At 39.9% G+C, this 27,861-nt stretch overlaps 1 protein-coding gene across 7 annotated transcripts in view; it reads right to left on the reverse strand.

Annotated features, from left to right (window-relative positions):
* Positions 1 to 1,345: 1,345 nt before the first annotated feature.
* The window catches only part of SGMS1 (sphingomyelin synthase 1), a 285,938-nt gene continuing 259,422 nt past the window's right edge, over positions 1,346 to 27,861 (reverse strand). For all 7 annotated transcript variants that reach the window (XM_046652229.1, XM_046652227.1, XM_046652230.1 and 4 more), the window contains 4 exons: positions 23,501 to 23,618; positions 7,595 to 7,748; positions 3,765 to 3,931; positions 1,346 to 3,071 (listed from right to left, as the gene is read on the reverse strand). In XM_046652229.1, coding sequence (XP_046508185.1) covers positions 2,892 to 3,071; positions 3,765 to 3,931; positions 7,595 to 7,748; positions 23,501 to 23,618 — 619 coding nt within the window. In that variant the 3' untranslated portion in view covers positions 1,346 to 2,891. The remainder of the gene's footprint in view (positions 3,072 to 3,764; positions 3,932 to 7,594; positions 7,749 to 23,500; positions 23,619 to 27,861) is intronic.

The following is a 27,861-nucleotide window of genomic DNA, read 5'->3' on the forward strand; positions in this document are numbered from 1 at the left end:
TTTGTAATGGGTGAGCGGAGGGCGGGACTCCTATCAGATTTGCACCACTTGCACGCCCTTGGGAAAGTTATTTAACATTCTGAGTCATCTCCTTTAAAATGGGGGTAATAACTACACCTTGTGGTTGTGTGAGGGTTAAGAAGATAATATATGTAAAATGCCTAACTTGTAAACTGAGCAAAATAAAGAAGCTATTGTCTAAGGCTTAGGCTTACCAAACTAAAGGACAAACAAGCACATGTCCTCATTCAGGCAGGCATTATCATTCTCCAGAATACAATGAGGCTTCTCTTTGTCCTTCCTGAGATTTGCAGACTAGAGGGCTACAAGATATGTCAACGCGTGAATCAGTAGTCAAGCATGAAGAGCAATCAGCAAGTGAATTTCTTGGTCCATAAGTACATGAACTTACGATGATGAATTTTCTTATATAACTAATTTCACCTTACAAGAAAAGATAGATCCTACTTTTAGTGTGAGCTAATAATTCATTTTCAAGACTCACGTTACTTTCCCTTTCAATATGCAGCACCTGGTCAACAGTCAAAGTCAGTGAAAGGCTGTAACAGTTAAGTACAAACCTATCCTACAGTGTTGCTCTATTGGCCTTAAGAAGCCACTACATTTATTTTCTCTGCCTGAGACACAAGTCCTAAAGCTCCACGCAGGGGATCTAAGAAGTTTTACCTTTCCAGCCTGTCTGGACACAGGCTTTAATAAAGGCAGCCTCCACTGTTCCCATCTTCCTTTCTTCACCACATCAGGAATAATATCTTGTTTTCTTTTTAAAAAGTTATTTTGCATTACCTCTGACTATCAAAGTACTATGAATGTATTTTTCATTTCAGATCTACTTTTCCTTCTCATCTAAACTGGAAAAGTGACATTACTTTCAGTTATAGGGAAAAAAGTTAAGTCAGTGACTTGATTGAGAATTGGAGAATTCAAACTTGTTGGTAAACAGTGTTCTACAGTTTGAATTTAACTTATCTGTGATTCTTTTATATATCTATTTTTGGTGAGGAAGACTGGCCCTGAGCTAACATCTGTGGCCAATCTTCCTCCTTTTGCTTAGGAAGGAACCTGCAAACCCTGGGGCACCAAAGTGGAGTGCACTAACTTAATCACTATGCTACCAGGCCAGCCCCTTTTTTTTTTATATATTTTTAAAAATACACTCAATCTGCAGGTCACTGAAGAGTAGAGCACATTTTAAAGAATCTTATTAAGGCCCCATGTCAAATAAACTCAGTGAAGAAATTCTGAAACTCACGTTTTCATCTTGCTTTAATGACTCCATTTACAACTTTTGTGACGAATGTGAACACATTAGAAATAAGAGCCATTTATTTTAAGTATCAGTTTTTATTAAAAAGTGCATTTTGATTAATTTATGATCTAGGTAAGCTGTTAAGATATCAGTATACTCTCTGGAATAGTAACTTTACAAAGATTTAAAACAAACAAAATTTTAAAAGCCTTTTTATTTCCTTCACCATTATTGTTGTACAATACAAATATCACCTTGTGAATACACAAAAAAACCCTACGGAAGATAATTCTGCTGCACGTAAAATACAGAATGGATATATATACTTCTTCATTCTTAAAAAACTATTTTGTTCTCCACATTGGCAAGTATAGAATAGAATACTTCCCCAAACATACTTATGTTAGGAGTAAAACTTAGAATTACATGCAGTTTCTGCACAAATATATTTTAAAGAAATAGATCTCTTTTTGTTGTTCACCAACAAAACTGTCATGAGAGTATGGATAACTAATTTATAGCTTTCAAGTTTTAGTTAAGTGATCATTTTCAAAACTCTCTTTTAAAAAAAAAAGTCTTCATGGCTGTTTTCATTGTATAGATAAAATCGAACTACCAAATAGATAAAATAATTTAAGTGGTACATGTCATTGCCACCTGCTCACAATATGGGAACAGGCTCTGACTTTCTAATTAACTCTCTCATTCTTTAATTCAGAGCAATTTAAAAACCATAAGCAGTCTTCTGATTTAATTTAGCTATAAATGCAAAATTTAGTAGTGTATACATACAGTTATATTTTCATGGAATACTTTATTTTAAATAAAAACATTTAAGATTGCCTACTGACCATACAATCAAGACAAGAAAGGCACTAGAAACATAGACAAATTTCTCTCCCAAGAAGCATTTTTAAATTTTAACCCTCTTCTCTTTGACATGTAAAAATCTTCAAATTTGGTTTTCATAACATCATTTTGAAAAATAAAGCTAGGAAATACTTAGAAAATCACTTTATAACAGAATCTTTTTTTTTTTTTTGCACTTTTTGACACACTGTCTCTGCTGATTTTACAAAACCCAAAGTTACCAAACCTTTCTGTGTCTGTCATTTTTATTTGAATATCGGTGCAACAAGTAGAAAGATTTCAGAATCGAACCCCATTCAGGTACTTAGAAACCTTCATAGAGACATTTGCTAGAAAATGGCTTACAGCCCAATCTTTGGGGCAAGAGATATGAAAAGTATGTTTTCCCAAGAAAATAATACGCTTATTTCCAGATGTGACTGGAAAGACCAGAACTTATGATATAAAAGCTTACATTTATGCTGTTGCATCATATACAAAGGAACATGGTGGCTGCGGGTTATGTAAATCCCAAACTTATGAACAGGAAATGTATACAGTGCATGATAGGTTAAATTTTCTTTATTGTTGTCCAACGCAGGTCCTTTGGAGAGAAAAAAAGATCACAGTGCTGACCAGGTAACTCAATAGGTTAAGTCAAGGTAACCGCTGAAAGATAATAGGATTAGGGAGGTGTTTATTTTATGGCATCTTCTCTCATGGAGTTCTTAGCACTTGGGACAGTTCCTCTTTCCCCCACTTTGTACAGCTGTTATGTGTCATTCACCAACCGGCTGTATTTAACTTGCCTACCAAGGTGCACTACTGGCCAGGGGAAGGGCCAATGGTAAGATCGAGGTACGATTCCTTGGACATTCTTTTCAAAGTACTGAAATGGCCTGTACCACCACACCCTGGCCAGGAGGTTCATCTGGGAAGCTTCTTTTAGCACCTAAGATAACAAAGAAAGGAAAAACAAAGTCAGGAAGAACAATTACTTGCTCCATCCCCAAAAGGAACAAACACACTTTTCTCATCATCTTTCACTTTAAGTTAAAATATTTTCCATATTAAAGTTCACAAAGGACCCCAGACCGGCCCCACATCTACCCACTCACACCATCATTCTACACTCTGCACTCATCTGCGAACGGGGCCACAAACTAGTAGAAAAACAACTCCAATTCCGGGAACGCAAGGAGAACTTGTGGCTTACTCAATCTCCTATCTATAAATAAATACCTCAGTTTTTTTAGTTACTCACTCATCTATGATGAAAATGGACAGACTTAACCATTAGATGTTAAGTATTAAGCTTGATGAGGGGCCAAGGGTAGGGAGAAGAGGGTAGAAATGCAAATCAAACAACAGGTGGGCACAGCTTAGAAAATATTTTTCAGGGACAATGAGTATGACACTTGTTCTAGAAGGATGTAATCTCCCATGTCATTATATTAACACATCTCTTGTTCGTTTTTGATTCTGAAGTGGATCAGCAGCAGAAGACAACATCATCTTAGCTGACTACTCCCTAAGGAAAGAGAAATCTAAGATGTCTATGGATTCTTTCAACTCTCCCCTTTGCCACGCCATCAACACCAGGTCAGGGGCAAGAGAAACTAAAATCAAATGGGGGAAAACTCACTTGCTGATTGGCCATAGTGTGGTACCACCAGAAGAGTCTCGTGGTGATGTAATACGCCACCACCACGTCCACAGTGTAGTGGTCATGCGCTAAGAGAATACAGAAGATTCCAACCACGCTGAGAAGCCAGCAAATCCAGTGATACCACCAGAGTCGTCGAGGGGAATCTGAAAAGAGGAGAAATTTGTAAGAGTCCCATTACTCAGGTAGCACTAGCAGACCCAATCACACCTCTACTGCTACTTCTGAATCCAGTTACCTTGGGTCTCTCCTTCTGAAAACAGATCTCTTGTGCTAGCAAATTTAAGGCTTTAGTTTATCTGTAACCAATGTTAGAATGAAAGCAGCTTATTTTACAAAGCGATTTTACTAGCAATAGTAATACATATTTAGTTGTTACTTGAGTCATATAATCATAAATATAGTTTTTTTCCTTTTAGATTGGCACCTGAGCTAACAACTATTGCCAATCTTTTTTTTTTTCTCCCCAAATCCCCCCAGTATATAGTTGTATATCTTTTCTGTAGTTGTGGGTCCTTCTAGTTGTGGCATGTGGGACACCACCTCACCGTGGCCTGATGAGCGGTGCCAGGTCCATGCCCAGGATCCAAACTGGTGAAACCCTGGGCCGCCGAAGCAGAGAGCATGAACGTAACCACTCGGCCACAGGGCTGGCCCCATTAAGTATAGTTTGAAAGGTCAAATTAGGACAGGTTAATGCATCATGCTCCATTAAAAAAAACAAATATCTGCTAACATTTAACTAAATTTACCTGTAAATAATTTAGAGTTAATGCTCTATACAAAAATTAACACCTCTTGGTCTACAGAGCCTTATACATGGACTAAGCAATTATAATTGATCTAACTGTCCTATTTGCTTTCCAAGGTCTGCAACCATACACTGATCTGAAAGTCTTTGAGATTTCCATTTCTCAAATACAAGTAAGAGAGAATGCAAATGCCTGAGAATTCCAGTCCAAGTACATTCCCAACGGTAGGGCAGTGTCAGACAAATACCTGTCTGTACCTCCATTTGGGAAGTCACCTGAGGGAAGCATAAAATCTCCATTAGTGCAGACTTCCTACCTTGTATTCTCAATAGATGGGCTTCAGAGGGTCTGAAATTTCAGGCAAAAATATTGTTTGAATGTGATCTACCCTCCCCACCCCACAGAAGAAAGTTCAGGCTTTTATTTGATTCTCAAGGAGTCCAGGAATTGGTCATTCATTCAGCCAATATTTATTGAGCATCTATGTATGTGCCCAGGACAGGAAATGTTCTAGGTACTCAGATCAATGTATAAAATAGGCAAAGAGCCTGTCTTTGTGGGGTGATCCCTTCCTAGTATCGAAGAGAGACAATAAACAATAATCATAATAAATAACTAAATTATACACTATGTTAGAAGGCATTGTTGCTATGGAAAAATAAAAGTCGAACACACTAAGCAGGATCAGAAGGGGGAAGGGTGGCTTGCAATTTTAAATGGAGTGAATGGTCAGGGGAGAGGTCTTAGTGTACATATAGGGCTCCAGACTCCATTCCCAGGAAAATTTGTATTTGATACCTTAACAATACAACAACCAATAGTGGCTACCATCCACCCTCCATGCAACTCTATTATCAGTGTTCACATACGCCATCTATTTTAATTTTTACCACCTCTCCCTCACCCATTAAGTAGCTATCAGCATCTCATTCTAAAGATGAGGAATCTAAGACTTAGAGAGGTTAAAGGTTTTTCCTAGGTCACAGAGCTAGTAAGTGATAGCACCAGGATTAAAAAATCAGAGTTTGTGACCCAAATCTTCTGAGTTTCCCAATATGGCACATGGCTTTATCTTCAAGAAGGATAAGGCTTAACCCCATTAAAGGATTTCAGGTACCAACCAGCAGAGGGCAGGAATCCCTCCTCCAGGGCTGTTGGCATCAGGCCAGTCCAAGGGCTGGATCATGCCCTGACAATTCTGAATAGACATTGCTAGAATTCTCTCTGTTTGGTCACATACTAAGTACAAGCAGAAGAACATCTACTCTCCCTTCTCTCTCTCAGTGCCCTGAAGTGCATCCTCTCTCCTCCTGTTTCCTATCTCAGTGTTTTAAGACCAAAACTGGGCTTTCGCCCTTTAATCCACCGGCTGTCTACTGGACCCCACAATCTTGTTATCTGTTGGCCCTTCTCTGTTAATCCCTCTCAGTTCCCTCCACTCTCTCCATTCCCAATGCCATCAGGGTAGTTTGGGCTGTCGTCATCTGTTTCCTGGATTACAGCAGCAGCCAGCCTCCTAACTTTTCTCCTGGTCCCCAATCTTGCCCCTCTCCCTTCTATCCTGCAAGCTGCTGTGAGAGCAGTTTCTCCCACTATAAAGGACAAGGATGCTGACACTGCCCCACTGGTTACAACCCTTCAATGGCACCTCATCTCTGTGAGATGCAAGTTCAGACTCCTTCTGGTGGCTTAAGGCACACTTCATGATCTGGTTCCTTCTTACCAGTTCATTGTCATTTCTCATTATTACCCCTGCTCTGAATCCTAACCACAGTAAACTTCCATAAGGTGCCACATGCTCCCAAGACATCTCTAGACTGTGATGTGTGTCCCTCCTCTGTCGTACCAGCAGTGTGGTTTACTTGTCACTCTTCATGGAAAATGCTTCTATAATGCTCATTGAGACTGCTTGTAACAGTAAAACATGGAGGTCAACTGAATTTTCTACCAGTAGGAAAAATGAATAAGCAATCTGTGGTTTGTTTATAGTATTGAAATACTAACAGCAATTAAAATGAACCAGAGTCTCATGTCTCAAAAACATAATTTGAGAGAAAAGTGACGAAAGATTATATGTAGCACAATATCATTTATGTAAATTTTAAAAACCAGAAAACAATGATACTTAAGAACAAAAACATGCATGGAAATAATACAGGACAATGGGAGGGGGAAGGGATGAAAGGCTTTAATCACATATTAACATTTCACTTGCTTTTTCAAAGGGTTATCTGAAACAGATATGGCAAATGCTAATATATGTTAAATCTGAGCAGTGCACAGGGGTATCTATAATACCAATGTTTGTGTTTCATAATAAAACATTAAAAAAATATATATATATATGTATATTTGTGTGTGTGTGAGGAAGACTGGCCCTGAGCTAACATCTGTTGCCAATCCTTCTCTTTCTGCTGGAAGAAGATTGTCGCTGAGCTAGCATCTATGCTAATCTTCCTCTATTTTATGTGGGATGCTGCCACAGCATGGCTTCATGAGCAGTGCTAGGTCTGCCCAGGATCTGAACTTATAAACCCCAGGCCACCGAAACAGAGTGCACGAACTTAACCACTACACCACTGGCCCGGCCCCCTATTTAAGTATATTTTTTAAAGTAAATTTCCCATTTAGTGCCTGCCTCATTTAGTGTCCCTGAGCCCAGGGCCTCTAAGAGGGCAGAGATGACTGACCCACCACTGTACCCTCAGCTTCCTGCCAGGTGCTTAGAAAAATGGCTACTGAGTGAACACATGATCTTCCATCATCCAATCAGGCCTGACACTCTATTTTTGTGTACTTATGAGATTTCCTTCTGGCTCCTTTCAGCAGCTGTAAAACACCGCAAATACTACAGTTGACACCTGAGTAAACACTCCTGTCAAGCACAGCAGTTACTTCCTCCCACAAATATTTCCCTGGGTGCCTGCTGAACCCAGGCATGGTGGTGAGACGAGGTACTCTCCTCCTGAGGCCTCCACTCTTGTTTCCACAGACTTTGCAGGGACCGTGGGAAATGGTAGGTGAGGATATTCTACTGGAAGGCTGTTTGAGACTTACATTCTTTGATAAATAAGTAGGTGAGTGTGAGCATGACTGTGTGGCCGCTGTACAGATAGTCCCCACACATGTTGTGAGAGCCGGTGATGGACAGGCCGCCGCCAGCAATGAGCTTCATTATTCTCCGCAGTTGGGCTTCCCAGTCTCCAAAAAGCTGGTGGGAAAAGAGAAAACAATATTCAACACGAGCCCACATTCAAGTGTGCTATGATTACTATTTATACTACGAATTAGGCTTTGTGATATTGTGATGTATAATGAGAAATATCTATTTGGTCTTTGTCCTTGTTGCTGGCACAGAGCTTCTAAAACCTTTGGAATTTCCTAAGTGAAGAGACAAATAAAAAGTGTCTTCTGCTGTTCATAACTAGTCCCTTTCAACCACACTTGAGTTCATGTTAATGGGGTATCTTTCAAGAAGCCCCTAAGGACGGGGGCTGGTTGCCGGAAGAACCAACCAAATGGTGAGAAGGTTGGAACTTTCAGTCCCACTTGTCCCCCACCTCCGGAGAGGGGAGATGGGCTGGAGGTTGAGGTAATTACCAATGGCCAAAGACTCGATCAAACATGCCTGCATAATGAAGCCTCCACACAAATCCAAAAGGACGAGGTTCAGAGAGCTTCCTGGTTGGTGAATATGTAGAGATACGGGGAGAGCAGAGCACCCCAAAGAGGGCATGGAAGCTGTGTGCTGCTTCCCACATGCCATGCCCTATGCATCTTTTCCATCTGGCTCTTCCTGAGTTACTCTTTTATAATATACTAGCAATCTAGTAAGTAACATGTTTGCCACTCTGGCAAATTGACTGAACCAGAGGAGGGGGTCATGGGAACCTCTGACTGATAGCAGGTTGGTCAGAAACACAGGTGACATCTGGACTGTGATTGGCGTCCGAAGTGGGAGGGCGGTCAGTGTGAGACTGAGCCCTTAATCTGTGGGATCTGACACTATCTCCAAGTAGACAGTGTCAGAACTGATTAAGGAAAGTTGGAGAATTGCTTGATGTGGGGGAAACCCGCACACATCTGGTCACTGTGTGTTCAGCGTCGTTATTAAGAGTAGAGGAGACATGCAGGAGTGTTTTTGCTTTACAAGCTTCTACTAAGACACATAAAATCCCCCATGATGAAGTTTACCCACTCAACATCTACCATTCCTTGGGCAGCCCTTGGAAAGAGTATGGTCCGAGAGATGAAGCATGTGGCTTCAGAACTTTCCTTAGATGTTAGCACTTTTCAGTAGATGTTTACCCAGTTTTTTTTATTAAACTGACGCAGAAAGACTGACTGATTAACTTACTTCTATAACTGCCATTTGGGAGAATAGCAAATTTAAATCTCTAGGGGAAACTGACAGCTATATTTTTGCATGCTTGGCCTAGAGGACAACAGTTCCATTGACTTAGGTAAAGCAGCTGGAGGTTGGGACAAACACACAAATATCTTTTGGTATGTGATTTTTGGAGACCAAATTAAAACAAGGGATGGATAGGATGTACCTTCATTCTTGTGAAATTACGTGGGTAGAACTGCATGTTTTTCCTATTAGTAAGAGTGAAAAAAGTTTAAGAATAAATCTACCTGTCTCTGCCACAAGTCTGGGCTGGATACCAGAGTAATAATGGCTTGAATAACTCACTCACTGCAACTTTTATTTGCTCCGTCAAATGAAATGTGTGACTGTTTACATTTTATGCTTGTCAGCACTCTTTTAAATTCTTATTGGCCAATTTAATCATCATGATCCCTTTTTAACATTTAACTGATAATATGCCAGGCTTTGGGAAATATATATTTCATTATAATTTATCAAGATTTCTAGTTAAGGATGGCAGGTTGAACATATCACACAGAGGATATGATTTCCCAAATTCAAAGGGATCACTGAATGCCCAGCTCAATAGAAGGAAACATCTACACAGCAGGACTTGGTATCATGGAATTTCAGAAACTGGGGACAAAGAAGAAACCCTAAAGCCTCCAGAGATTAAAAATCAGCTTCAGATGAAGGATCAAGAACCAGACTTTTTCAAAAGCAACACTGGAAAACAGAGGTTTGGAAAAATGCATCTGAATACTGAAAGAAAATGATTTCCAACTTAGACTTCTATACCTGGCCATATTATTAACTATGCATAAACTAAGGATAAACTAAAACCATTTTCATATATACAAAATTTGAAATAATTACCACCTATGTGTTCTTTTTCAGGAAATTATAAAGGATATGCTCTACAAAGCTAAGGAGTAAACAGAAAAATGAAGAAATAGGATTCGCTAGATGGCCAATGAAGGGGGGAGCCAAACAGCCATGCAGGAGTCTTAGAAAGTGCGCAGCCCTGATGGGCGAGTCAGAGCTCTGGAGAGTCGCCTTCAAGGAGACGAGACTAATAGAAGACCCAGCGCCTCTGACTGCATTGAGAAGATCACAACTTGGGGGTAATGAATAAGCACACAGAAAACTAATAAAGCACAAAGCAAGCCAATTCCTAACTCTACAGGAAATAAAATACTGTGCAGAAAAGGAAAAGTAATTATAGGAAACTACATGGCTTGGCTGTGAATAGCATTTACAAAACTGTAACAGCATAAGCACTGAATATAGAGCAAAATCAAGGACAGAAAACTACACTAGGAAGACAGGCAAGAAGTGTGAATGCATGTAACGGGATGGTGGGGGAAGGGGGAGAAAGGAAGGAAAAGGCACAGAACCTGCAAGCTGGTGGCGGGGGCGACAGGACAGGAAGATACTAACCCCAGCCCTCTACAACAGGAAGTCAGTAATAGCGACCTGCCTATATTAGCTATTATAAAGAAAAAATATTGCCAAGTCACTTAGAGACCTGAGGGGAAACATAAACAAAAAAATCTGTAAAAAGATTTAAGGACATGAAGGTAAATAGATTCAGTTAAGTTAAAGATGCAGTTAAACAAATCTGAGTCACAAGATTAAGTTATGAGTTGAGAAGGTAGGAAAGCGGGCTGCCGGAGGGTTACGGTTAGAGGACTGTGTCTTTCATAACAAGTCGTGAAGAACCTTTTGTTTTTTAAGTTGCACGCATGTATAAACATGACAAAAACTTTTAAGGTTTTAAATGGAAGGTCTGCTCTGGTTCTGTCATAACAATGGTTCATATACAGAAGAAAACGATGGCAAGAAGCTTAGCGAGCTCTTCATTTTACATGATTTCAAATTGTCCTTCCAAAATTCCCTCTGTGTTTTGAAAACCATAAATCATATTCTCAGACACCATCACTCCATAATTTTCCCTCCCATTTTAGCAGGAAAACGTTTGTGGGGAAACTGCATGTGTAGGGGAGGGGGGAGGGAGAAATCAGGAAGCAAACCCGGCACTGAAGAAAGACAGCCCCAAATCAACGCTGCATTTCATACAAGTGCCCATAAAACTCCTTAAGCTTTCTTTTTAAAATATCTTTCCACGTTTGTGAAACCTCTCCAAGGGGAAAGTCTCTTTAAGCTTTGTGGGAAAGAGGTAAGGATGGTTACAGCCACATAAAAAAATTTTAATTACGTTTAAAGAAAGCACACAAAGTAAAAGACAAATTACAAAGCAATTGGAGCAGAAACAAGGTGACATCTTTATCATGTACACAGCACATATAAATCAAGTAAAGTAAGACCAGCTTAGGAAACAAAATTTATCAAAGGACAAAGGATGTGACCAGCTGAAAGCACAGACTCTATTAACCACTAGAAATAAAAATTAACATGAATACGAGCTCACTTTTTTCCCATATCAAATTAGCAAAGCTAAAAAAGATAGCCAATGGGGGGCAGGTAGACAAGCCTGTTTCAAAAGATCCGTGGCATTGTACTGGGCTAAAATCACACCTCTTCTACCAATTAGCTGTGTGAGCCTCGGCAGTCAGACCATTCTAAGCCTCGATTTCCTCATCTACAAGTTGGGGAGTAATATATTAATTACCATGGGCAAACTCCTCTGCAAGAATGATCATTACTATTGACCAGCAATCTAAACAGCATAACCTCTGACTCAGTTCCACTGCTTCTCGGAGTCCACCTCAAAGAAACGATCCCCAACGTGAGAAGAGCTTATGTACAAATATCCTACTGCAACATTCTTTACAAAAGCAGCAAACCGGAAACAACCTCAGTGGAAATTGTTAAATAACTGTTCCCTTCCTATTCAAAGCCTGGGCCAGGGAGGGACCGGCAACACCAGGAGTCGGCCATTGGTGTCTGCTCAGCACCTACTGAACCAGAATCTGAGGTGATTCAAATGCACTGAACTAGGCTTTAACTGCCTCATAAATGACCAAAAAAGAAGTTTACAGTGATTGTCTAGTACATTTATATTATAAACATTTTCTTCTAAGGAAAAAACCAAAGTGGTATAATTATGTTTTCATAAATATGCACAGAAAAAGTCCAGAATGTACACACTACGTGTTAATAGGTTTGTGTGGCAAGTGGCAGGATTTCTGCCAGTCTCAACCTTCTGGAGACTTCCCTTCCTGCTCCTTGGGCAAGAAAGAGGGATTCTCTTGGAGCTCTGCATTTGTGGGATTTAGGTTGAGTGCAGGCAGGAGACATAGGAGAAAAAAGAAGAAGAAACAGGAAACTCAAGGCTGGATCTTTCATACTTCCCATTTTAGTGTCCTTCCCAATCTGCCTGCTAACATTTTCAAGGTCCATCCTGTCCAGTGTTTTTTGGTTGCGTTCAGTGGGAAAGAAATTGAGAGCAGAAGGCGGGAGAGGCTTCTGACTAAGATGGAGCACTGCAGTACGCTCAGAACCAGTGAATCTCTGGTTATTAAAAAACTGGGTTCCCCAAGTATTTTCTCACTGCTGGATAACACAATGTGCTGATGATAGTCTGTTCGCCATCATTCAGTTTGCAGATGACCAAGCGCACTTGCCTTTTCTCTTAACTGCATTTGAAGAGCAGGGACATTCACTGCCTCACCTCCTACCGGAAGGAGAGGGAGAACCTGGAACCAAAACTCAACAAATAATGCTACATAAATGAATGGCTTTGGTATAATTTTGATGAAAGCGGTGAAAGTGAGTGCCAAAGAGTAGACAAGCTATTTAATATAATCCTTGCCCCTTACCAATGCTTCATCTTATAGCAGCCCTGATAAATCAGCAAGGCAGGTCCTAACGCCATCCTGGGTCCCCTGGGAATGGGACACAAGTTCTCTGACTCCATGTACGTATGATCTGCAAAACTATATCCTACCCATGCACTACCAGTCCCTCACAAGCTTGCATAAACCAGGAACTGGATCCATAATAAGTGACTTCTCCTTGAGCAGCCCAGGTGCCTTACAGAGGATGGTATGCTCTCACACCCCATTCCAACAAACGAGAACAGCCAGGTGTCTCTCGAGTGACTCATTCAGACAGGTGTCTCTGGAAGGACTCATTCATTTAGTCAATGAATCTACCTACTACCACTAGGACAAATAAGTGTTATCTTGTTCCGGAAGAACAATCTTCCTCCAAAACAGAAAATTCACTATCATCCAGGACGTGCCAAGAAAGCTGCTCTTAAACACCCAGACCACAGATGAGAGCTGCTAAGGGAAACAAGCAGCAGGGCGCAGAAGGATCAGTGGAGTCCCTGTTGATCCATATGCTGAGCAGCTTGCAACTGAGAAACATGCTACACACTGCGGTCTCCCAATTAACCTCAACCCCTCCAAGTGACTAAGGCCCCAAACAACAAAACTACACCACTTCCTAAATTTCAGCTGGCACGTAGCCCTCCTAACCAATGATGGATACTTCAGAATATGAGTCATGAAGGTGTCCTTTAGTGTGACCTTGAAGCCCCCCCAGGGAAGGTGGTTCAATGAATATTCTCTGTTTCAAGCAGTGACTCAGTTGGGATCAGACCCACATGTCTCCTCTCACCTAAACAATCTTGCCTTTGGGTCCCCGGAGCGAGCCTGCTGATATTGCAAATACCTCCCCAAATGACAAAGGGTGGACAATGTCTCCAGGTTCACTTTTTTGGTTGTTGTTCTAATGAAATATAATCCATTTTATATAGGTCATTTAAACATAGCTGAATAGCTAAAAAGAATATTTATTGATTAGTTACTAATGATCTATTTTTCATAAGTGTGTTTTCCATTTAAATCAAAGTTCTCCATTTCTATAAAAGCTATTTTCATGGAAATCTTTCTCAAAAAATTTGCACATTTTATGCCTTCTTAAGGGTTTGAAACTTGATTTGAACTTTCCTCGCTTTATATTGTGCTGGGTTGGAGGGATGTCACAAAGGCTGCCGAGTTTACTTTCACAGGTGAAACAATGAGCACAAATCCAACCCCAAACCCCAGTATTGGGTTCACTATCTACGTGGCCCTGGACAAACCATTTGGCCCACTCTAGCTTCAGTTCTCTCATTGGTAAAACAGCAAGAACAATACTTCCTTATCCTCAACTCTCACCAACCAAAACGAGATAACGTTTGTAAAAGTGACTACTAAAATTACAAAGTGTTATATAAATTTAAGACAGTGTTACAATTACCAAGTTAGGTCAATCTTTTTTGGGGGGTGGGGGGGGGCCTTAAGTGAGAACTCATTGCCTAGAACCCAATGCCTAGCACTTCGACAAGTGAAATCTGGATGGTCCTCTTTAAACACACAGCCCTGACAGATGCTAATCTGTGATCACAAGAGACCTTTCTGAACTCTTCCTCCAGATGGTAATCATTTCAGTCCTGGAAAGATTTAGTTTCATGTACAAATATTATCTCCACTTGAATGTATCTGAAGTAGAGAGATTTCACTATGCACACCCTCTCAGGACTCACATACACAACTTTTTTTTTTTTTTTTAATTTTTTTTATTTATTTTTTTTTCCTTTTTCTCCCCAACGCCCCCCCGATACATAGTTGTGTATTCTTCGTTGTGGGTTCCTCTAGTTGTGGCATGTGGGATGCTGCCTCAGCGTGGTCTGACGAGCAGTGCCATGTCCGCGTCCAGGATTTGAACCAACGAAACACTGGGCCGCCTGCAGCGGAGCGCGCGAACTTAACCACTCGGCCACGGGGCCAGCCCCTCACATACACAACTTTTAAAGAGACTTTTCCCTCCACTAAGTTCTGAAGGATTTGGCTATCTGCACCTCTCCATTGTCAAATGTATCCATCAATTTCTATACTAGGCAGGCTTTTTCTGGGGGGGGGGGGGGGTCAGGGAGGAGTCTGTAAGTAATCGTCAGCTGTAAAACAACAATAAAAATAAAATCCCAAACCAGCCTTCCTTCCCCTTCGTCAACAGTTTTACATTTTTTCATGGCCTCTAGTAAGGAGATTTATCAAAGGCTTCAGAAAATCTTAAATAGAGGTCAGCTATGGATTTCCACTTACCCATATACTTATTTGTCACCTTAAAGAAATTCAGTATTTCAGTCAGGCAATATTTCCCTTTAACAAAAGTATACTTGCTTTAAGTGTTGAGAGATCCTTTAGCCTATCTGGTCACAAAGTGGGAAAAAGAAAATCACTCAGATTTTTGCTGTAAAAATTTCTAAATCTAAGCAAGAGCATAATTTGCTAACATTTGCTTCAACGATTTGCCACACTTGCTTCTCCTTTCTTTTTCTTTTTTTCCTGGACCATTTGAGAATAAGCTGAATGTATTATGACACTTCACCCCTAAATGTAAAAACAAGGACATTTTCTTCTGTAACCACACTCATGAAACTGCACAATGAGACAACACCATCACAGCTGATACTCATCCTCATTCAGACTTCCCAAAGTCTTACCAAGGTCCTTTATGGCTTTTTCCCCTCAACCTAGGACCCAACCAGAGAATACATACTGAGGCTGCTTTCATACTCTTAATTTTTCTTAGTCTACTACAGTTTCTGTCTCTCTCTTTTAATGATATTGACATTTTTGAAGAGTCCAGTCTAGTTTCTTTATAAAATGTCCCTCAATTTGGTTTTATCTGACTGTTTCCTTACGTTTAAACTCAGGTTAAATGTTATTGGCAGGAATATTACAGAAATGATGTGTCCTTTTCAGTGCATCAAATCAAAAGCATCTGATATCATTTGTCCTGCTACTGGTTTGATTATTTGGCTACGGGAGTGTCTGCCAGATTTCTCTACTGAGCAATTTGTGATTCTTGTGAAATTATGTAAAATTTTATGGTCTCTAACCTTTCACCCAATGCTTTAGCATTCATGGGTGCCTCTTGCTTAAATTATTACTATAGTGGTTGCAAAATGATGATTTTCTATTTCTAATACTTCTTTTAAATCTTTTAGTTGACTTTTTTCCTCCTCCAACACTAATTTTTAAAATGTTTTTTATTAATATTTTACAATCAGTTATTGTCATCATTTCATTGTGATGCTTAAAATGTCTCAAACATGGCCAGTGGGAACCTCTCAAGCAGGACAACATGGCTTTTGAATGGAACCCACTGGCCTGTAGTGTCTGGGCAGCTCTGGAACCCTTGCTCAGGATGAAATCCCATTGTCCACCTGCCTGTACTCTGACACAATGGATCATGCCTCATGGAAAGTCATACACCGTGATCTCAGAGGCTCTTTGGAATTCCTCAGTGAATGCTTTCTGATTCTGGTGACCTCTTCACACTAGATGGCTGCTGCCATGTAGAAAAATCTTTGCTGCCTTCCGATGGTCTCCCAAACATGGCCCTCTCTGCCCTAGTCTAGGCTTTCCTCACCTCTAATTTAGATAAGTACGCAAAAGCAGGGTCACTGTCTCCCTCATTTGATGTACCAAGAAGAGAGACGTGGCCAAACTTCTTGCCTCTGCAACTTGGTACCATTAGTACCCGTGAGACAAGAGTCAGGTCAATCATCCCTGAACCATGTGCAATTTCCTCCCACTCACTGTTGAGAGGATTAAATGGAAACAAAACATTTAGAATCATATCTGGCACAAAACAGGTACAGCACCACTCTAAGTCTACCTCCTTCCTTCCCCTAGACAGCCTACTTTCTCTACCACTGGAGAGATCTTTCTAAGAGACACAGGATCACATAAAACTTCCTGTCAAAACCCTTCTTGGCTTCCTATGGCCAACCTCCTTAGACAAAGGCCAAATTCCTTAGAAGGGTGGCCAGATGCCTTAAAATCTGCCCACAACTTGCCTTTCTGGCTTTATCTCTGCCACTCAGCCCAGAGGCTCACCTGCTCAGGCATATCTAACTTCATCTGCTCCCCAGACTCCCATTCACACCCTTTCTGTTTTCTCCACCTGGCAAACTCTTCCTCTCTTCAATTCTGCTTGGCAAACTCCTACTCATCCTTTGGAGACTTGGCTCAGATGGCACCTCCTCAGTGCAGCCAACACTCCCAGCAGAGTTTGCACCTTCTTCTGTGCTTCCATGGCAACTGAGCTCCACAGGCCTATTACAGGGAGGACTGAACACGTCAGAGAGGAATATGTTGGGTTACATGTCTGTCATGGCTTCTGGATGCCCATTTGTGAGAAGAGGGGGTGCCTGTCTGATATATTTGTGTATACTCAAAATTTATGCCATACAGGGCAGGTTGTCCAGAAATGTTTATTCAGGAAATAAGCAACCCCTTGTTTATCAAAAGAAGTCACATCTGGGGCCAGCCCGGTGGTGCAGCAGGCAAGTTTGCATGTTCTGGTTTGGCAGCCCAGGGTTCACCAGTTTGGATCCTGGGTGTGGACCTACGCACTGTTTTTTTTTAAAAAAAAGAAGTCACATCTACAATCTGGGAGTGTGAGTCTCCCTGGTGTCTTCCTTTTAATAAGAAAACCACTTAGAAAGTTCAAGTTTTATAAAATCATGTAAAATGCATATATCAAATGTCAACTATAAGGAGATAGGAATAACTGTACAGAAAGCATGATAAGAAGTATGTAAGAGGGCCAGCCCAGTAGCACAGCAGTTAAGTTTGCACATTCCACCTCGGTGGCCCGGGGTTCAGCGGTTTGGATCCCAGGTGTGGACCTACACACCACTTGTCAAGCCATGCTATAGTATGCATCCCACATATAAAGTAGAGGAAGATGGGCACAGATGTTAGCTCAGGGCCAGTCTTCCTCAGCAAAAAGAGGAGGATTGGCGGCAGATGTTAACTCAGAGTGATTCTTCCTCAAAAAAAAGTATGTAAGAAAAATACACATAAATAATGGACTGAAAAATATTCTAAAGGGGGCCAGCCCAGGCACAGCGGTTAAGTTCGCACATTCTGCTTCTTGGCGGCCCTGGGTTCGCCGGTTTGGATCCCAGGTGCGGACATGGCACTGCTTGGCATGCCATGCTGTGGTAGGCATCCCACATATAAAGTAGAGGAGGATGGGCACGGATGTTAGCTCAGGGCCAGTCTTCCTCAGCAAAAAGAGGAGGACTGGCAGTAGTTAGCTCAGGGCTAATCTTCCTCAAAAGAAAAAATACATATATATACTGAAGCATTAACAATAGATAGGGCCATGAGTGACTGTAAAAATTTTCCTCTTTTTGTATTTTTTCAATGTATCTATAATGAATACGGAGTTTCTTTTAAAATGGAAAAAAGATCATTTTTTTAAGAGAGAGAAAGAACTGATTTAGTGCTTCCTATCTTTCTTATCCCTGCAAAAGGAACAGAACAGTGGAGAGAGAAATGGTAAAGTGAAGAAGAGACTTGTGATGGTGCAGGTTAATAGGAAAAACGGAGAATGAACAAAAAGGAAAATTATACTGACAATAAGAAACTGGAAGGCAAGCAGAAAAATAGGTAAAATCAAGCACTGACAATTGAAGTTCCACACAATTCAACAGGATGACATGACGCTATTTTTGCAACAGCTATATTCTGAAATACTGATCAGGTTAGCAGGAGCTAATCGGAATATCAAAATTTGTCAGTGTGGAGGGCAGCTTGGAATATTCCAGCTGCTACCTGAGAATGTAAGAATGAACTAAAACAGCTTATAAAATCCTAAAAAGCAATGAGTCTTTTGCCTTGTAAGAGTGAACTCGTGCCACAAAAGAGTTCCTTGAGGCTGATGATTACTATATCACAGCTTAGCAGTGAATTGAAGGAGGCGCTTTGATCTTCCTAATCTCTGCAGTGCAGAAAAGCTGACAGTGGCAGAAGAGAATACAAAGGCCTTTCTGTTATCACATTTGTATTTCATTGTTCCATTGAACAATCAACCCCAGATGCCACCCAAACATAAGCTTTGTCCAACACTGGGCTGTGTTCATGTGTGTTGGGGGTGGGGGACAAAAAACATGTCTTTCAAGTTCAAGAGAATCATTTCACTGAAAACACCTTGTCAGATGAATGCATTAGCCAACTAAGTACCCTCACTGTGACACTAGTCTCTTTCTTCGTAGGTTTTCAAATCTAAGGTCACCATGGAGACCATAAAACAGAACCAAACATGGATCTCACTTTAATGCTTAGTCACCAGATTAACTCATATGATTATGTAAATGAGAGTTGAAAACAGCATAAATCATCTCTTCCATTAGCATTAGGCGGTCTGCGTATCTGAGGACTAGGGTAGGTTTTCTTCCTTTTGGAGTTTACTAAAACTGTTAGGAGAAAAACTTTCTTACAGAAAGCTTAGAACACTAAGAAATTCTCACATGTTTCTGCCTTTTTTTCTTTTTACCGGAATCATAAACAGTTGTAACAAGATGATAAGAGGTGGTTTCCTGGTTTATACACACACTCCTTGGAGAAAAGCTGTGATGAGATTTGACACTGGCTAATGAAGGGATGGAAAACTTGGCAGCCTGTGACGTAATGCCTGCACCGCACACATAGAGACGTAGGACAAGTGCTTCCCAGAAACTCCTAATCTAGGAACTGAACACGCCTCCTTCCCTTTCTACTTTTTCCAGTGGCTTATCATCATTGTAGCAGCCTTTGATAGGAGGCCCACTTTTCCTCCTCACCTAATCACTTCTTGCGATGATTCTTTCTCCAAGTATTACAATTTGTGAAGTGAAGAGTACACTGCGATGAAATGAGTGAACAATAGAACCAACTTTCATAATTACTACTGCATATTTATTGGAACATTTTTCTTAGAAGCCACATATTTTGAGTATTGGCATTAAGGGAAGAATTAAGGATACTAACTGTGGGGTTTAATATGATGGTGGAACCAAGTTTAAGACCACATGACTATGTTAAACAGAAAGCCATATTCTAAAGCTCACCTCTCTTCCCCTGTAGTTTAGTGATGATCGGTAACTATGAGAGTATCCCCCAACTGACAGGCCTCAAATGGTGTCTCAAATCAGGGAACGCCCAATGCTGGAAGCACTGTAATTTTACGTCCTGTCTCTGGCCTTTTCATGCTGACCCACAACTTTAACACTATCCAGAATACGATGAATCACAAAAATTTAATTTCTAGCTCTAGTTTTTCCCTCAACTTCTGACCCCATATATTGTTAACTCTCCTGGACACCATCACTTAGATAGCTTGTAAATACCTCAAACTCTATTTGTTTAATCCAAAGTCATTAACTCCTTTTTCCTCCCTACCTTACCTTGTAATTATCCCCATGGTAAAACCCAGGTGCCTTTGAAATCTTTCCTTTCTATCCTCATTCCCTACATTAAATCTATTACACCAAGTTGTACTGATTCAGTCACTTAAATATTGCTTAAATCTGTCTCTGCCTTTCTACCCCTGAGGCCAGTGGCTCAGCTTGAGATCCTCATTATAGCATTTTACACATTTATTATGTAAGGTACAAGTTTGGACTTGTAATCTTAAGGTGCCTTCCACAAAGCAAGGACTTATACTTACCTTGCTCATTCTTTGCACTCTTGTACCTAAGACACAATAGGTACTTAATGCATGTTTGTTAAATAAGTTTTCACTGAAGAAATGAGTCTAGGGGTTGAAGTGTGAAGACGACACCAAGTTCTCTTCTTATTTCTGTACAGCGTTTTATATTGAAAGAGCCCCTATGTACTGCCTTCTTTCACCCTCACAACTCCTTAAGACAGATATAAAAAGTGTCTTTAGCCTTGTTTTGCCAATAAACCAAGCCTTCAAGGCCTTTTCCAACTCTTCTTCTGGCTTCAGAAATCATTCTGTTTTACCTGTGAAGTGTTCTTGCCAAAAAATTAAAACTGAATTGAATCAAGTCTCCAGAGCCAACTTTCTACTTAGAGGGAATATGGAGGAGAAAGAACTTAATGTTAATTGACATTACAAAAAACCAAACAGATAAATCCAGAACGTGGGGTATTCTGCAGGACAACTGACCTGATCTCTACAAGTTACCAATGAGATCAAAAACAAAGAAAAAAGGAGAAAGAGCTGCTCTAGAAACAGAGACTTAAGAGACAGAACAACTAAATGTAATGTAAAGACTTTGGATCCTAATTTATAAAAACCAAATTAAAAAAAAGAGGGTGTGAACGTTTTTAAGCTAACAACATATTCCAAGAACTGGTAATTACCAACAGCAAAGAATTACTGTTAACTGTGTTGAATGTACGAACAGCACTGACGTTATGCAATGAGACGTCCAAAATTTTGAGCTGAGGAAGACTGGCCCTGAGCTCACACCTGTGCCCATCTCCCTCTATTTTATGTGGGACACCTGCCACAGCAGGGCTCAACAAGCAGCACGTAGGTCCACACCCAGGATCAGAACGGGCAAACCCCAGGCCGCCAAAGCGGAACGTGAGAACTTCACCACCGAGTCACCGGGCCAGCCCTTGGGATTCGTTTTTAAAATGCTTCAAAAAGAATAACAAAAGGTAGATGAAGTAAATGTAGCAAATCTTGATAATTACTGAATCTGGATGTTGGGTATATGGAGGTTCCTTACACTAGTTTCTTTATTTTGGGATACATGTGAAAACTGTCAGAATAGAAAACTGTTTTCTGAATTCTTTCTTCTAAAAGCCCTGTCCTACAAAAGAAGTAATACATTTAATGAGTTTTAACTAACAATTTGTGCTAAGGTGTGCTAATGTTTCATCCTCTCTTGTATAGTTTATTTTAAAGATTCTAATTTCCAGAAGACTGTTGCAGAATGATGGCTCTAGTCAGGATTTCTCACAATAAATGAGTGACATGTTTGGGTGTGGTTTTTTGTTTGTTTGTTGTTTTCACTCTTGTGAACTTGTTTTTGTTGGTGTACGGGGGATGGGAAGGGTTGGGTTCTTGGAAACTGGCACTGTGGGTTATGCCCCACCAGGGAACATCCATTTTAATTTTTTGGAATAGCTTAGGTTTGCTTTTTGTGCAGTTTCTGCCATTATTTCTGCCTTTACCAAGAAAACCCCTAAGCTATTTTTAGCCACAAGATCTTGGTTAGATACGCTGATGACTCAGGCTCAGGTTTGCGGGCAACTGGGTGGAGCTGCAGAAATCCTGAAGAAACAAGGCTAGAACCGACTAGGAAGAAAGGCTACACAGCAGGATGCCACAGTGTTGGATCCATCTTCAACGTGTGCTTGGCCAGATCGCACAGCCACCTAAATCAGCATGACATGTTCCTTGGTGGAGAAATTTCCCAAAGCACAGACAGACTTTTTTTTCAAGGAGATGAACTAAATTTAGGTGAATGTCCTAAACCATCAGCCTACTACTGAGAACATATTCCTTATCAAGCCGGCCTCCCAGCGACAGTCTACATCGTTAATCTTCGATGATAACAAGATATTTCCTATAACCCAGGAGCTGCAGGCAAGTGCTTGAGAGTTTTTATAGAGGATAAAGACATCAGGCTGGTTTCTTTGGAAGGGTGGAAGAAAGAACAAGATAGAAGGTGCAGGGAGGCAGGACTGCTGATAGAGACAGTGGAACATTGGGACCATTCATTCTTTATGATGGCTTCTCCAGAGTTAAGGAAATAGGCTGTAGCAAAAACGGAAGAGTGAAGAAAGAAACTAGCTACCTCTCTGAGCACATATGTAAGTCTAAGAAGGAAGGGGGACCACAGCAAGCAAAAAACCTAAAGAGAGCCAAAATTTCAAACAATAAAGACATCACGTTAAAAATCCAAAGTGAATTTTTCAGCCCTCTTTCAAGGTTCTAGCAGAGAGAATCTCTCTTCTGGAAGGAACAAAAGTACAAAGAGATGAAATTGAAAGGGTATGGGTGTTTCACCAGCACAAGTGCAGTGCAAAGAAATGATTCCAAACACATCATAGTATTCCACATTTTCTCCAACCAAATCAAGGAAACTAGCCTCTTCTACTTCTGATTGCATTACAGAGCTTTAAGGTAGGCAAACATTTTTAAAACTAAAGCTAATTATTTCTTAAAGGTCCAACAATCTCCCTAGTTGAAATCATTCCAAGGTAAAGGTTTTGGGTAAGGAGTTTTACATGAATCTGATGGAAAGCTAGAGGCAATAAGAGAGGAATGAAGTTTATTTTAAAGAAAGGTTTCTACGCTACTAGAGAAGATCAATATGGCAAAATGTACCTTCAGAGAGTAGTGTTCGTTTGGCTGGGAGGAGGGTGCAAGGAGACAGGAATAGTGTCTCTTGCTCTGCTGTTACGGAGTACCACGGTAGGGATTAATAGAAAGAAGGAACAAAATATCATTTGAAACTGAACTTTCCATCTAACAGAGGGAAAAAGCACATAAAAGCTTTTGGATCTGTGTCAAGGGAGCGAATGATATTTTAAAAGTCTGGCAGGAAACCAAAGAGCTACACCCACACACAAAGCTTAACTGCTTCCAGCACACTAACTAGACCACATATCTCCCTAGCTGGGAAGCACTGGCAAGGCCTGGAAATTCTGACAAGGGTGGGGCCACCTCGCCATACTGCTTAGTAACATTCCCAGAAGAGGGTAAAGGGACTTGACTATATTCTGAAGAAATTTCCACCTTTGGCTTTAGTCAAAGGACCCCTGGGCAAGAGGAGAAACGAACAAAAAGGGAAACGACAGTGAGGAATGGTTTACCTTCGGAGAGCAGTTGAAATGCATACCAGGTACTGGGAGTGTAGTTACATACATTGTAATACACCGATACAGGTACAGCGTGCCAACTATGCAGAAAAATCTTCTGCTAATAATAGACCTAGAAAAAGGGAAAAACAGGGCAGACACTCAGTCATGCAATTCCACAGGTTCATTTACTTGAAGTTTTTTAATGACCCAACCAACCAACCAACCCCCAAAACTACTTGAGAGTTTGAAATCAGAATAACTGTTGCAAATAGCAGTTTAAGGTGAGGATTTTGAGAATGAGGCTGTGAGCTTTTTCTTTTTTTTAGTATTAACTAGCCAAAAGAGTTTAAAATGCTCTACATTGCTATTAATTAGGCTTCGTTAGACCTTAAACCTGAGTTGACATTCAACTGATGTACAAGTGGGTCCCGTTCTGATTGGTCAGGGCCCACTCAGTACCTGTGGTTAAACATTTAGAGAGTGTCTTTTCTGTCATAAAAAGGAAGACGTTCAGAAAATTAAAATGACATTAAAATGAGAATTCAGAACTTTTCTGACACTTAATGAGCCAACAACATTAAACAATTTTACTTGTACATCCCAGAAACTGATTCTCTGAGCTCATCTCTGAGGAAGCACAATGCCAAGAAAAAGACCTGTCTGAATGACAGCATCTGACTCGCATCTCCCTCTCTGCTTACTAACTATGTGGCTGCGGGATAGGCTACTGATATCTCTCAGTCTCAGTTTCCTAATATGGAAAGCAGGGCTAATAACATGTAGAAATAACGTATGGAAAATCCCTGCCACGCATGCACAATGGTAGCCATCGAATGTATAGCTTATACGGATGAAAAACAAAACAAGCAAGAATTAGAAATAGAAATCTTTTCCATGTCAAGTTGATTAGTGATTCTAATGAACCTGAAATTATTTGATATTTACATGTGAACATGTATATTGAGTTTGACAGCTTCTCTGAACAACAAATTCCACATATGTGTACTTTAATTAAGTTGTGCAAACTTCAGTGTATCCTTGGACAAGAATGTTCTTTCCCTCTCTACTTCTATCCTGCTCTACCACAGGCCAGCATCACAGCTCTGTGGGTCTCCTCTTTCCCAACTTGGGGAGATCAAGTTTTTCCTTGCCTGGGGCAACCTGAGTTACATGTACAAAAAAAAAATTTAGAAACCATGGACAGGCTTTCCTCTGAGAACACTGAACATGTGATCACTTTATAATTGTGTAGTACAGCTTTATTTTTACGCAGGATAGATATTCTTATCAAGTGCGGTAGTTGGAAGAGAATTTGTATCGTTTGTATTTTTTAACAAGAGGAATGAAGAAATTTAATTTAACTTAACTAATTAAAAACTAATTAAAAAACAACCCATGCAACTATATTAGCATTTCCTTCATAATTGCATAGTTCATGTAAGTTACTTAGGTTGAATGGGTAGAGTTTGGGTCTGATGTCTCGTTACCCAGATTTCAGAAACTAGGTCAGAATTGCTTACTATAGAGGCCATCTTATTTCTTCTTAGTAAAGCTCTGTAGGTCATCTTCAAAGATGAGAATTTATTCAGCACAAAGCTCTCTAGAAAAGGAGAGTGCTTCTAACTTCAAGTATGATGAAAGCACAATATAGTTAACAATATAAAGAGGGAGAATACTAGAGAATAATACCAACCTATAAATGTCTTACCAAGAATACTTGAAATACTAAAGTGAATTTTATATTGTAAGATGTTAACAGCCATCTTTCTTAAAAACAAAATGCCCTCTCTAGCCATCCTGCTCAGATAGAAATTACCTGCAACTTCGCTTGAACTATACGAGAAACATCCAAGAGAGAAAATTGTTAAGTCTAGATCTGTTAATCTCTTTAGAGGAAGAAAAACAAAGAAATTGAGTGTTATCAATTGATTTTGGTAAAGAACATTATCTTAAAATCATTTTGTCTGATTGTTTTATGGTACACAAAAGACACATACACACACATACATACAAACACATCAATAACTATTTCCGTATCTCAAACTTGAGTCACATATGAGTAGCAGTGAAAGGGTTTCATAATTATCTGAGAATGAAGTGTGTGAAAAAATGATAAAGGATGAGAAAAAACAAATCTTTTAAAAAATATTTTAAAAGTAATAAACATTGAAGATTCAGTCACATTTACTATTTGACTTGAAGGAAAAAAGGCAAATGACTGTATCCATGTGAATTCGTCAATGTTAACAAGGTGACAAGTTGGAAGTGGATGTTTACAAGAATTTTCTGATCTTTGACATTTACTTAATCTTTCTGAAATTAAGCTTACAATATCTTCAATGTGTAATGTTAAACAAGGATCTCCTACCATAAACTTTTAAAAAGCAGGCTATAAAAGTGTTTCAAAGAATTATATGCACTTCAAGCATTTATTTCCTTAATCAAAGAACTTCACACATGAGAATTCTTACTTACTTAAAGGCTTAAAAGTTTAAGATGTGTTTAAAAAAAAAAAGGCTTAAAATGGTTAAAAATGTAACAATGCAACAAAAAAGCCACAGAAGAAACGTTAATGAGATACTACTAGAGATTCAGCTAATGCCAAGAACAAGACACAGGTTATAATTCTCAAAAGCACAATGGTGCTCTTCTCCTATGGGATAGATCTCTCCTTGCATGTTGGAAAGAGGCCTTTTTCTCATCTGTTCACACTTTGCAATGACTGTCACTTCACAGACACTTGTATTTGGGTCACGGTTATCTATTCTTCACCCAAGTATTTAAGTAACTGGCTCATTACTACTTTCTCTGAGAGAAAAGGAAGACATACTTGTTAAATTTGGTTATTAGAAAATATGAAGAAAGTGTTAATATTTTATAATTATTAATATTTGTTAGAATAGCATGTTATGTCTAGTGCAGATGACTTTATTAAACTCTTTAACAATGGTATTTAAAAAGGAAAAAGTGCTCAGAACCTGATTAAATATTACCAAATTAGGCTTAAAATAGGAGCACTACATTGTTTTTGGTATTTGGTACAATGGTCTAAAATTCTAAAGGAATGATGGTGAAAGAAATTAATATACTAGAAAGTAGAATTAAAACACTGGAAAGTTCTTTGGTTATCTTTTTCAACTAATCCATAGCTAGAAGACATACACAATTCATTCAGCGCTCAGAACTGGCCTGCAGGCTCTTTGTGGAAGCTATTGGCTTTTAGAAACAAACAGATCTTGGAACATAGCAGAACCAAGCAACAATCCAAAACTCGGAGGCAATAAACGAGTGGGAGAGCACACGTGACGGTAACACAGAATCAGGCGGGCCCACATCTCTGGAGCAATCACGGAGGCCAGTGAAGATTCAGGTCCCTGAACAGTCCCCCTTTATCTGCAGGGGATACATTCCAAGACCCCCAGTGGGTGCCTGAAACCTTGGACAGTAGTGAACTCTCTCTCTCTACACATCATGTTTTTTCCTACACATACCTATGATAAAGTTTAATTTATAAATTCGGCACAGTAAGAGATTAACAATAATAACTAATAATAAAATAGAACAATTATAACAATATACTGCAATAAAAGTCACTGTAGACCTTAGCAACCTCAGCATATGGTTTTTTTTTACCTTATTAAATCAAGAATTTTCACTTTTTCACTTAAAGAGAGCACTTTCCGGCTTCTCTTTGGCATATCCGAATTACCATCACTACTCTTGTGCTTTGTGGCCATTATTAAGTAAAATAAGGATTACCTGAACACAAGCACTTCGATCTTGACAGCCGATCTGATAACCTAGATGGCTGCTCATTGACTAAGTGTGTACAGAGTGTGTACAGAGTGGATGCACTAGACAAAGGGATGGGTCAAGTCCTGGGTGGGACAGCACGAGATTTCATCACACTACTTAGAACGACAGCAATTTAAAACTTATGAGTTGTTTATTTCTGGAATCTTCCATTTAACATTTTCAGACCACAGTTGACTGAGGGCAACTGAAACCGCGGAAAGCAAAACAGCAAATAAGGGGGGACGACTGTATGTGCCACATGGACGAGGCGTCCCTGAGCGCGTCTTTATAGAGATGCTACCTCTACAAGGACTCACTTCCTGACCTGGACCATCCCAATTAACTTCCTTGGAAATTAGCTTCCTCGTCAACAAAAGGAGGAAAAGGATGCCTCTTTCTTATGAATAAGAGAAACACTATTGAGGTTATTTCCCAGGGTGTTATCAGGAGCAGCTAGGGTTTTGCCAAATTTCTCCTCTATGCCAAATTCTGTGCCATTTAGTTCTTAAAACAACCTGCAATGCTATGATCCTTATTTTACAGATGGGGAAATTGTGGTTCAGAGAGTTTAAGTGGAA

Source organism: Equus quagga, chromosome 2 (assembly GCF_021613505.1).
Source record: "Equus quagga isolate Etosha38 chromosome 2, UCLA_HA_Equagga_1.0, whole genome shotgun sequence".
NCBI lineage: Eukaryota > Metazoa > Chordata > Mammalia > Perissodactyla > Equidae > Equus > Equus quagga.